This window comes from Mirounga angustirostris, unplaced genomic scaffold, assembly GCF_029215605.1.
Source record: "Mirounga angustirostris isolate CCGP_5_RB_7025 unplaced genomic scaffold, mMirAng1.0.hap1 SCAF_437, whole genome shotgun sequence".
Lineage (NCBI taxonomy): Eukaryota > Metazoa > Chordata > Mammalia > Carnivora > Phocidae > Mirounga > Mirounga angustirostris.
In genome coordinates, this window is record NW_026992145.1 from 11743 (window position 1) to 23431 (window position 11689).

The following is an 11689-nucleotide window of genomic DNA, read 5'->3' on the forward strand; positions in this document are numbered from 1 at the left end:
CTTTTTGGAAAGCATGATTGGGATAGGACAAAATAGAGTAGGAAAGCTGAGCCCTTTGAAACGGATACTTTTTTGTGGGGTGTGTGTTAATTCCATTTAAATATAAATGACTAATAAAACTTGGGCTAACCAGTCTGCTCTGTACTATCCCCGGGTAGCGTCTATGCTCTCTAACCTAATTGTACAGAGGTTCCCTTGTCTTCTGACTTCATACACAAACCATGATGATTACTTCAGTTTTACCTTTTCCTTTTCCCAGAAAATCTTGTTGCAGTCATAAAAAGGGAATGTTTGATGCAAAGACGCCTACTTTATAATTATTTGTGGTTATTAACAACATAGTAATTACGGAAATGCCTTTGTTGGAAGTTACCCACCAGGAGCCGCAAATCCGTGGCACACCCCCCCGGGCTGCCTGGGCTCGGAGGAAGGTCGATCCCTGCACCTTCCAGACCCAAGCCCTGGGGAGGAAAGCGAGGCCGGGCGGTCACTGTTCACTCAGACCTGAGAAAAGTCGCCAGGGTAGCCGCACCTCTTACTTTTGGTGGAAGGTTCCCCTAACTCCAGCTTTCAGGACTTGGGATGGGCGCACACATCGCGACTCTCCCTTTCGTACTGTGGGGCACTCTGCGAACACACCCCCAGTCACCTCTGCGCGCTCCCCCGGAACCCGCTCAGCCCACAGCGCACCCCAGCGGCCGAGCGGCCTCCTTCCAGCGGCGGCCACTTAGCGGCCGGAGAGCTCGCCAGTTGCCTCCGCCGCCGCCTTGGAATCTGGGGACCCGACAGACGGCGAGACCCAGCCTCCGCCCGACCCCGGCGAGGCCGCGCGGCTGCTGCGCCTGCCCCACCCGCCGCACCTGGGAGCGGTGATCACCAGGAGAGGTGGGGCGTGGCGAGCGGCTGGCCGGGCGCCGGAGCAGCTTCGCCAAAAGCCAGCCGGACCGGCGCAAGGCGGAGGGGGAGGGTCTCGGGGCAGAGGCCGGCTCCTCCGAGGGAGAGACCCCAGCTGGGGTGGAAAACGGCACAAACCAGCTGCACAGACGCTGGGCGCGGATCATGGAGCGGGCCAGCCCCGGCTCCGGGGAGTCGAAGCTGCAGCGGGACCAGGATTCCGTGGAAGCGTGGCTGGATGATCACTGGGACTTTACCTGCTCTTACTTTGTTAGGAAAGCCACCAGGTAAGAAGAGGACCCCTGGAAGACCCACCCGGGGCGCTGAGAGTGACCTGGGGGCTCATCTCTCTCCCTTACTGAATTTTCCTCTTCCTTTACCATTAAACGACCTCGGTTCCCAGGCCCTTTGCTTTTGAAGTAGGTCTTTGGTCCTGTTAGGGTGTAGACACCTCGACTTTATGGCTAGTACAGTCGAAAAGCCCAAGCGTGGGATTCGATCCAACTTGCTCAAAAAGTTCAATGCAAAAATGTACATGTGGACCCCCCCCCCACACACACACACACAGCCCGGCTGCCCCGGTATTCCCTGAGAGCAAGATTATTTACATACATCCGCGCTCACGGGCCTTCCCCCAGCCCTTCTTTAGCCTCCTAGTCCCCCTAAATCTCCTCAGCGAAACCAAAACAGTTTTGAGCCCCTTCCCTGCGGCTCCGGAAGCACCATTTCCAACTCGGTCCCAGCAGCTCCGCTCCTCCCCCGTCCCCCCTCGCCCTGGCCCTTGGCGGGCGGGGAAGTCGGGGTAGGGGCGAGACCACGAGGAGCCCAAAGGCAGCAACATGCCGGAGTCTTCCCAGAGTAAGCGCTGTCGCCTTTTGCCCCTTTCCAGTCCCTTGCTTGGCCCGGCGCTTCCTTTCACTCTCTCTTGCTCCCAAGGCGGCGCCGCTGAAAGGGCTCCGCAGAGGGGTTCGCGGCGCGCACACAAAGGGCGCTGGGGAGGCGCGGCGGGAGCCGACAGCGGGGCGCTGACGGGTCCCGCGCAGCCCCAGCCGACCCCAGAGGCCAGCTCTTCCCGGTCGAGAGCCAAGCGCCGGGCGGCCGCTGCCGAGGGCGGGGAGGAGGGTGCCTGTCCTTTGGGAGGTGGCTGCCCGGGGGGCAGTTGGGGCGCGCGTGGGAAAGGCTCCCGTAGAGTTGGGGAGGAATTGAGGTTGAAGCCGAGGAAGGAGGGGCCGGAGCAGAGAGTGGAGGCGGGCGGATGCCCTGAAGCCTGAGGAGTTGGTGAGAAGCCGCTGCGCGGGCAAAGGCTTCTACACGCGGACTCCGACTGACTCCAGGACGCGCCTCTTTGGAGAAGAGTCCCGGACCCGCCGCCGCCGCCGCCGCCGCCTCCAGGCAGCGGCCGTCGGGCAGCCGGCGCTGGCTGCCTTGGCCGCCAGGAAAGCGCACTCAGGGCGGTGATGGTGGAGCGGCCGGCCGAGGCTCGGCGCTGGGCTCCCCCCCGCCGGCGTTCGGCCTCCGCTCTGCCGGGCGCTCCCCGCCAGGGGGCGGCGCAGCGCGGAGCGAGCGGGCTGCGGCGGGCGGCGGCCCGGTGGCGGGGTCGGTAAGGGAGCAGGCTTGGAGTCACCGCCTCCCCTGGGCACGTCGTCGCCCCCCGGCGCCTCCCGGAGTCCAGAGTCTGCGGAGGCCGCGTGGTCTGCACTTCGACCTTCCTATGTTTGCTGTGTTGCCCTTTGGAGACAAAACAAGGTAGTCCCTTCAGCATCCCCCCACTTGCCACTTTACCTTGGGGGCGCGGGGCTGGGTGCTGGCTGGGGGCGCCCAGCGGGGGCGGGGGGGCAGAGGGATGCTTCATTGAAAATGGACTGTCTGATATTTTTGTCTTCCTTTATTCTCTTACGGTGTATTCCTTTGGGATTTTAGAAGGGGCTCTTTTTAAGGCAGTTTCTCCTAAACGAGTTTGTGTCGATTTCATCCCTTTCGGGGGTTTTGGACCGAGGCGATAGCTTAGGGCAAATCTTATCTCTTCTGTTTAATTACTCCGCCCTCCTTTTAAAGTCCTCTTTCCCCGCTTTGGCTGTCTTCCTTCAAAATCTGAATCTGGAGCAACCAGAGGATAAACCCTGAAAAGAAAAGTGGTTTCTTTTCAAAGGACAGTTTCCTGCGAGTTCGGGGTGAGGCACGAAGGCCATCTAGATCTGGAATTATTGATTGTTGTGGGCCCCCAGTTTTCAAAGGTCACCTGCTACTCCGAGGCCATCTGTCCCTAGTTTCCTTTCACCCTTGCACACTTCCACTTTTCTGCCCCCATTGAATGGGGAGCGGGCAGGAGAGCTGGGCTGATTTTTTTCAGTGTGTCAGGCTGTTCTTTGGAGATGTTCTGTAGGCAGATTATTAGTTGAAAGAAAAAAGTGATTTGTCTTACAAATCAACATCAGTGTCCTCTTCTTTTTTTCCTTCTCTCCCTTTAAACACAGAAACTTAGGATAGTTTGGTGATCTTTTTAAGTAGTCATACATAAGAACACTTCACTCAGAGCCTGCCAAATCTTTGAAAGTAACATTTTATTGGAAGTTAAATGGAAGGGGTTACATTTAATTTTCTTTTCACATTACCTTTTCTCCCAAGTAGCACAGGATTACAGTCCTCATTTCTCAAAGTTACACTTTTCTGTGTAAAATTCAGATCATCTGAAACTCTATATAAAGACTTTTTTAGTTACGGTTTTTATATTATAGTTGATGTTGACAATAGGCTGACCACTTTCTATGACATGTATGTGTATATATATTCTTATATATTTCTAAGAGTTTATGTTGAGTAAAACTTGGAAAACGAAAGTGTAAAATATTTAAGAGTAGTACAGGCCCTCATTAAGTATAAAGTGCTGAAAGTTGTCAGTTTAAAGAATACGATCTAAGAGCTTGTGTGTAGTCAGAGGTTCCTGTTTGGGCTTATATTTGGTGGCATTAACTAGAGATTTAAGATTGAGAGATTAGACAGTAGTTGATTATAAAAATTCCAAACTTCTAAACCCAGTGTGATTCATATGGTTGTGGTAAAAACTTATTGCAGACATTTTAACTTTATAGCTAGGATTTTTTTTTTTTTCTTTTAACTAGAAGCTGTTACTCTGCTTTTATCCTGTTTGTTACACTCTGTAAGTGTAAAATGAGTACTGTGTGTGATTCAGGACCCCATGAGACAGTTCTGTAGAAACATTTAACATGTTTTTAAATTTAAAATAAATTTGGATTCACTTAGATTGGCCATCTGTGCCGGTAAACAGGCATGTTGATGGAACTACTTCCATGCATGACATTCATGCATGCTTTTTTATCCTATTCCCAAACTGAATGATCTGTACTCAGTAGTAGTCACTGAACAGAATGAAGGTTTCTGGCATCCCTAAATTCTCATTTAAATACCCGTGAATTTTGGTTGACCTTGAAAGCAGTTCGGCTGCTATATTACATTGTTTCCTATAACTATCTTCAAATACAGAGCTAAGCACCTAGTTCAAAGCTACAAGCTTGGAGCATAGATGCTTTTTAGTAATCACAGCCTGTTTATGTGAATTTGAGTGTCAGTTGAACAATTCAGAACATAATCTATTGGCATAAAAATTAACTGGAGACTAGTAAACTACAACATATGGAAACTCCCACCCTCACCATTCTAGACAACTTTGCAGTTCTACCCGCCTGAGATACTACTGTGTTAATTAAGGGCTCTAATCTTCATGCATTTGCAAATGAAGGCTTCCGGGTGCTAATGCCACTTTAACAGCTGTTGTTATTCTTGACAGCATATTAAAATAATGTTACCTTTCATTAGTTACTAATCATTTCTGCCATTGTGGGTTATGTTTTAGATCATTTAGTATTGTAGGGGTAACGTGATTGACTTCTTATTGCTTTGTTTTGTACTAGGCAAAAGCTTGAGAATATTTGACATATAATGGAAATAGGAGTTACTAATGAGGACCAGTTTGACCGCTTGGATCAAAGTCCAGAAACCGAAGTTTTACACTTCCATGTAACTTTCTATGAGAGACTTTTTACTTGACACTGCAAAACTGTGCTGAATTAGTTGACATTCTGGGTCCTGTGTTTGAGACTTTTTTCTTTTCTCTTTTCTTTCTTTCATATTTTTTTCTTATCTCTAAAAGCTGTAACATTTTTATTGGCAAGATATTTGTATTAAAATCAGATGATGGATATAAAATAAATATTGCCATCCACTTTTTAAAAACACTGTTTCTGTAATTACATAGGAATATCGTTTTCAGTTTTCAAACAAATGATTTGTTAAGCATATTTTATTAAGCTGTCAGTAGTGTTGAAGATAATAAAACCCTGTGGTTATTGACTCAGTGTGACTTTAATATTATTTATAATATTTTTTATGATGGTAATTCTGATGCAGTAATGACCTTTTCTTTTTGTATTGTTTATAAACAGGGTTCATATGTGTATCAGATTCTTTCCTCCTAAAAGAAGCTGTAGGAGCCCTTATAATGATGTTTCTCATTGCCCTTCTATCGCTAGTGTTCTCAGGGTTTCAAATTCAGATCCGTTTTAGAGTCTGCAATGCAAGGTCATGATTCCTAACAATGTGGTAGAATTAATGCAGTGGCAATTATTCATATTTGCATATCTCAAAATAAATCTATTTGCTTAGCTAACAAAAACTTAAGTAGGCATATAGTACAATTCAGTAGCTTTTTTTCAGATCTGTGAAAATGGCTGATATTTTCATAAGATCATGTTTTCAACACCTCAAGGTGTACAATTTTTAGCATTTTGAATATGGTGTGCAACAAAATTTTCTTTTAAAGTAATTCCACGTAAATATTTAAGTATTTAAAATATCTGAAACTGACCCTCCCCCCTCTCATGTGCTCTCTCTCATTCTCTCTCTCTCAAATAAATAAATTCTTTTTTTTTTTTTAAGGTTTTTATCCATTTATTTGACAGAGAGAGACAATGAGAGAGGAAACACAAGCAGGGGGAGTGGGACAGGGAGAAGCAGGCCCCCCGCGGAGCAGGGAGCCCGATGCGGGGCTCGATCCCAAGACCCTGGGACCACGACCTGAGCTGAAGGCAGACGCCCAACGACTGAGCCACCCAGGCGCCCCAATAAATAAAATCTTTAAAAAAAAAACCCAAACCAGGTTTTGGCGTCTTCTTCCCTCAGGCCGGTCTAGTAGACCACAACTACACACGCCCAGCCGGGACCCTGCGGAGCTTGACCACCCAGAACTGGGCGACCACGCCTACCCCCTGCGCCTGCGGACAGGCCAGCTCCGAAAAGCGCCCAGAGGACCTGCAGGCCCCGCCCCACGGGGCGGGGCCTAGAGGCTCATCGCGCCTGCGCCGAGGCCCGAGGGCGTGCTGCGCCGTTACTTTTGAAACGAGTGGCGGGGAACTGCTGTGGGCGTCTCCGCCGTCGCTCTCTGCCGGGGGGAAGCGCACTCCTTCGTCTGTAGGACTGGCCATGGCGCTGCAGCTCTCCCGGGAGCAAGGCATCACCCTGCGCGGGAGCGCCGAAACCGTGGCCGAGTTCTTCTGTAAGTCCTCCTCGCGCAGGCCGGAGGGCGGGGTGAACTGAGGCCAGGCCGCCCGGTAGGCCCGTGGCTCAGCCACGGAGGCGGGGGAAGCGGTAGGGGGCGGAGGGGAGGCCGCGAGGCCGCGAGGCCGAGAATTAAGCTCTCTCTGCCCCAGCCTCCTGCCCGGCGGGAGAATCTAGGAAGAAGCGGATGCAGACGCCGCCTCCGGGCTCCTTGCTAATGGTGGAGCTTGAGGCCTAGGTGCTGCTGAGGCCTGCGGCGCGATGTAGCCCCTCCACCTGCAGCGTTGCTTTCAACTACAGAGCCAGGCCCTTTCCGCCCGCCCCCAGCCTCCGCGACTTAAGAGGGCGTAGGGCCGGGGTGGGGGCCACGTATATTTTTAACAACCCCTCGGCCCCTCTTTGATTCTGGTATTGGCGGTGATGGACTAGATTTAGGAAACGCCATTCCGGACCAGGACAGTTGTGCCTTCTGATAGAATCTGGCAGGACTTGTGAGGAGAAAAGGAGGAAAAAGAGGGAAAGGTTTGCTGAGAGCATTGCAGAGAACAGTTAATCAGTTGCTAACTGAGATGCAAAAGCCTATTTTGACACCCTCTAACCACATAATCTGAATTGGGACTTGGATTACAGTGAGTTGTAGTACTACTTTGACAGTAGATTAATGCCGTTTGGCGCTTTTCTCTTTTTTTGCCACAGAAATGCAGGTATCGTGTTCTCTCTTAATTAGAAGCAAGGTTTTAAGAATGTTTAATGCCACTTTTTACCTACTCTGCTTTCAGCAAAACACCCACAAACACGTTAAGGCATTTATGGTTTTATACCATTAATGAAACGTAGCCACATCTAAATATGTTTTATTTTCCAGAGTTACAAAGTGATAATGACTTTTCTTTAACATTCCTTTTGTTTCCAGCATTTGGCATCAACAGCATTTTATATCAGCGTGGCATATATCCATCTGAAACCTTTAATAGAGTGCAGAAATATGGACTCACCTTGCTTGTAACAACGGATCCTGAGCTCATAAAATACCTAAATAATGTGGTGGAACCGCCGAAAGGTATTTAATTGTTGCAAACCATTTTGAGTTTTGCAGGCCTTGTAGAAACCCATATTTTCTGGCATCTTGGTGGTCATTTTTCAGCTCTGTACAAAAAGGTATAAAACACTACAGCCTCAAATATAGTGATTCTTAATTGGAAGGAAGCAAATAATATATAAATTGAAAGAAAGTCCACCCTTCCCATACTGCAGTTTGAGTGGGTTGAATATTTTGATATTAGGAATCTGATATGGCTTCACAAAACTGTCTCCATCAACTTCCTTAGAAATGATTTTTGCAGTTCATGTAGCCAGATGGAACAAGTTGGAATTTTCTGTCCTTATGATGGTGTTCACTATCGGAGAAAAATCCACTGTATATTTTTAACATATATTTTCTGTAACTGCCTAGAGTTTAAAGCCATCATTACTTAAAGGAAAATAAAATTGGATCCAACCTGGAAACTAAACTTAAAGAAAAGAACTACTAAGTAATAGAGCACCCAGTAGAGTTTTATTTTTTATATATTTCCATTTGTCTTTTTTAAAATCCTGCCTTTAATCAGTAAGCCTTTTCTATCTGAACACTCACTGTTTTTCTTTAGCTCAAGAAATTACTGTATTGAATCAATACTTGTTCTCCATCTATTCCTTTTTCCCCTCATATTTTTCTCTACTTAGGATTCTCACTTCTAATTTTTCTGTTGTAGGATGTTTCTCCCTAGCTCCCCATTTGATCTTCCAAAACTAGTTCCAAAAAACACTAGTCATCATTTTTTCTTAATTCATGAGTCATATATATTTCTTTGTATCAAGTAGCTTTATTTTTAAAATTAGATTAATTGGGTTTTTTTTTTTGGATTATCTTCAGGGCTAAAAAGTAAGATTATTAGTAAGCAACTAATAATCTATATCATCTTAATTTGATGGAGAAGCAAGCCCCACCTAAGCTACTGGTTTTTGGGTTGTCTCCTTTAAGACTACACTGAGGATATTTCTTCACCTCGGATGTATGCAGACCTTCCTCTTTAATTTCTCCCTTTTATTTTAGTTAAAATGGAGGAATTGCTCTTCTTAGAGGCAAATTGTTCAATCTGAATCCCCATTCTTCTAGCCTTAAGGATTTTATCCTAGTTCTTCTCTGGTATTTTTGATTTCTTTGTTTTGATCTCTCTTCAGTTTTAAAAGAAAAAAATTTCCACCCACCCCAAATCCTTAAGTTACTACCCAATTTCTTCCTTTTCAGAGCTAAATTGAGAAAAAGTTGATATATGTCAAGAAAAAGTTGATACATACGACAGCCCGTGTCTAGCAAGTGGCTATTTTTGTACTGCCTGCAAACTAAGAATGTTTTCAGATTTTTTTTTTTTTAAGATTTTATTTATTTGAGAGAGAGAATGAGATAGAGCATGAGAGGGGGGAGGGTCAGAGGGAGAAGCAGACTCCCTGCTGAGCAGGGAGCCCGATGCGGGACTCGATCCCGGGACTCCAGGATCATGACCTGAGCCGAAGGCACTCGCTTAACCAACTGAGCCACCCAGGCGCCCTGTTTTCAGATTTTTAAAGGGCTGTTTTTTAAAGACTATGCAACAGAGACCTAGGTGGCCCACAAACCCTAAATATTACAAAATTGTTTTGTCTCTTAAAAAAAGAAAAAAAAACACTACAGATTCCTGAGTATACTATCCCAATTTCCAAGATTAATTCAGGGCTTGTCCTGAGGCCCTCTTCTCACTATAATCTCTCTCTAGGATGATCTCTGACATGTACATAGCTTCACTAACAACCTTGGTGTAGTTGACTCACAAATGTACATCCAACCCAATTCTCCTAATTGTGCTCATATATTTCGTGGCTCCGTTGATATCTTCATCTGGCTATCCCAGTGATACCTGAAAACTAAACTTAAGGCGCTCCTGGCTGGCTCAGTCAATGGAGCATGCAACTCTTGATCTCGAGATATTAAGTTCCAGCCTCATGTTGGGTGTGGAGATTACTTAAAAATAAAATCTTAAAACTTAAGCATCATCTCCCATTTGCATTCTTTTTCTCAGTGAATGGATCAGCCATCCAACTAGCGATATAAACTAGGAAGTTGGGAGCTATCTCAGTCTTTCTTCTTGCTTACTCATAAGTAGTCAATAAATCCTAACAGTTTTAACCATGAAGTCTCTTGAATCTATCTACTGATCCATCTCTACCAGCTTATCCTTCTCTAAGCCTTCATTACCTCTTGCTTGAATTGCTAATTAATTGGTGTCTCTAGATCCCCTCTTTACCTCTACTCTGCTTTCCACATCACAGCCAGAAGGATAGTTCTGAAATACAAATTTAATTACATCACACCATACTTCAAATACAGTAATGACTTCCCTGGTTCTTGAAGTGTAACTTCTTTAATTTGGCCCATATGGCCTTGCATGGTCTGACCCCTGTGTATCCTACACAAACTGACCTTGTTCATTCTCCCCTTTCTTTACTGCAGTTGTATTACCCTTCTTTCAATCCTCTGGTCAGATGCTCTTCCCTTTTCAATATTTAAGACCTGTACTCTTTTCTGTATCATTTTGCATATTTAATGATAATTTATTTGTAGAACTGAAGTTAAGTGAGAACTCCCTGAGTGAGTCCAATTTTCCTCTCTTATGCTCTCATTGCGTCACATACTGCACCTTCATAGCGTTTACCACAATTAGAATCTTATATTTATCGGTGCAGTGATTAGATTAATGGCCATCTCCTGCATCTTACTTGGATTAGGGTGTACTTCCTGTTTTCTACTCTGTCTTCAGCACTCAGTACTATATCTGGTACAAATACTGAGAATTTGAAAACAGGAGCTAGGTTATTGTGGGGCAGGTTTTCTGTACAGGTTGGCAGAGTTCCAAAATACTAGCGGTAGGAATTTGCTGAGGATAGAAAGTGAGACCTGGGAAGAGAGTTGTTTTGTAATGCAGTGAAACAAAAAAGATTCCTTGTTATGTATTGAGATTGGTTATACAAGTGTTCAGTTCAGAAACTGGTGGTTGTCATCTCAAATATTGAAAGTGGTGAGGTACTTGAAAGGTGGCAATTTGATATTGAGTGTGACAAGACTGCCAAAGATGACAGGTAAGTATGAAGTAAATTGCTTCCATTTTTACAGATCTTTTTCCAAAACTGTTTTCTTTTACTAGATGAGTTCTACTTATATTGAACTAGTTTCATATAAAGTAGTTTGTTTCTAAGTATGTTAGATGTGACCTTTAATCTCCTGTGGAGAAGGATTGGGCTCACAAATTGTGCTCACGAAAGAATTTTGCCTATCACGGACTTTTAACATAATTGCGCTTAGGCTAAATCCATAAATTTCAAACTTTAGTGTTTATGATGCTATATGTAAAGCTACCATGCTGTCCGTCCTAGGTGGGCCATTTCATGAATTGTAGAAAGGTACTTTTAACCATGAAGTATTATCCTAGACTTTCTCCCAGCTTACTGTGCAGCTCTACTGTATTTCATTTAATGCTACAAACTTCTTAGACACTCCCCCCCTTTTTTTTTTTTTTTAGGATTTTATTTATTTATTTAATAGAGCATGCGAGAGAGGGAACATAAACGGGGAGTGGGAGAGGGAGAAGCAGGCTTCCCGCCAAGCAGGGAGCCCGATGTGGGGCTCAATCCCAGGACCCGGGAATCATGATCTGAGCCAAAGGCAGTCGCTTAACTACCTGAGCCACCCAGGCGCCCCTCTTTAGACACTTATTAAACTGAAGTTTTTAGATTATCTGGATGGGAGATGCCCATCATTATATGCTAATTTCTAGCATCGTCCTAGGCATGCTTACCTGTAAACTCTGAACTATCTCTCATAATGAAATGATGGAGTTTGCTCCTGAAGCCTTTGGTCTGTTTTAGAAAATGTTTAATTATTAACGCCATACACGATTAACATCTTATTTGAGGCAATAGGAAATTAGACATTTAGGCATTACTAAAAATGCCAAAATGATTATACCGATTCAATATTTTAGATACTGCTTGTTATCTTTATTTTAAGACATGCTGAAGCTTTCCTGACTTGAAGTACTTGGCAGGTTTTCTAGTCATCTGTTATTTAATGACCTGATACTAAGAACAACCCTAAAAAATGATTGGAAGGATAAATGAAATAATAGAGATACATATTGGGCCTACTAAGTTT

The 11689-nt window shown here is 45.2% G+C and overlaps 1 protein-coding gene across 2 annotated transcripts; it reads left to right on the top strand.

Moving 5' to 3' along the window:
* Positions 1–714: 714 nt before the first annotated feature.
* LOC135363513 (mitotic spindle assembly checkpoint protein MAD2A-like) lies at positions 715–11669 on the top strand. 2 transcript variants are annotated; one of them, XM_064584001.1, is made up of 4 exons: positions 715–2640; positions 6091–6463; positions 7379–7525; positions 10497–11669. In XM_064584001.1, the coding sequence occupies exons 2-4, from the start codon at positions 6391–6393 to the stop codon at positions 10619–10621; spliced, it is 345 nt and encodes a 114-aa protein (XP_064440071.1). In that variant the 5' UTR covers positions 715–2640; positions 6091–6390; the 3' UTR covers positions 10622–11669. The 2 variants fall into 2 exon arrangements, with proteins under 2 accessions (XP_064440071.1, XP_064440072.1); XM_064584002.1 differs by having other exon boundaries at positions 715–1181.
* Positions 11670–11689: the final 20 nt, after the last annotated feature.

Coding starts and splice junctions, on each gene's coding strand:
- LOC135363513 (XM_064584001.1), top strand. CDS start 6,391: ATGGCGCTGCAGCTCTCCCGGGAGCAAGGCATCACCCTGCGCGGGAGC. Junction 6,464..7,378: donor AACCGTGGCCGAGTTCTTCT/GTAAGTCCTCCT, acceptor TTTTGTTTCCAG/CATTTGGCATCAACAGCATT. Junction 7,526..10,496: donor TGTGGTGGAACCGCCGAAAG/GTATTTAATTGT, acceptor TTATGTATTGAG/ATTGGTTATACAAGTGTTCA.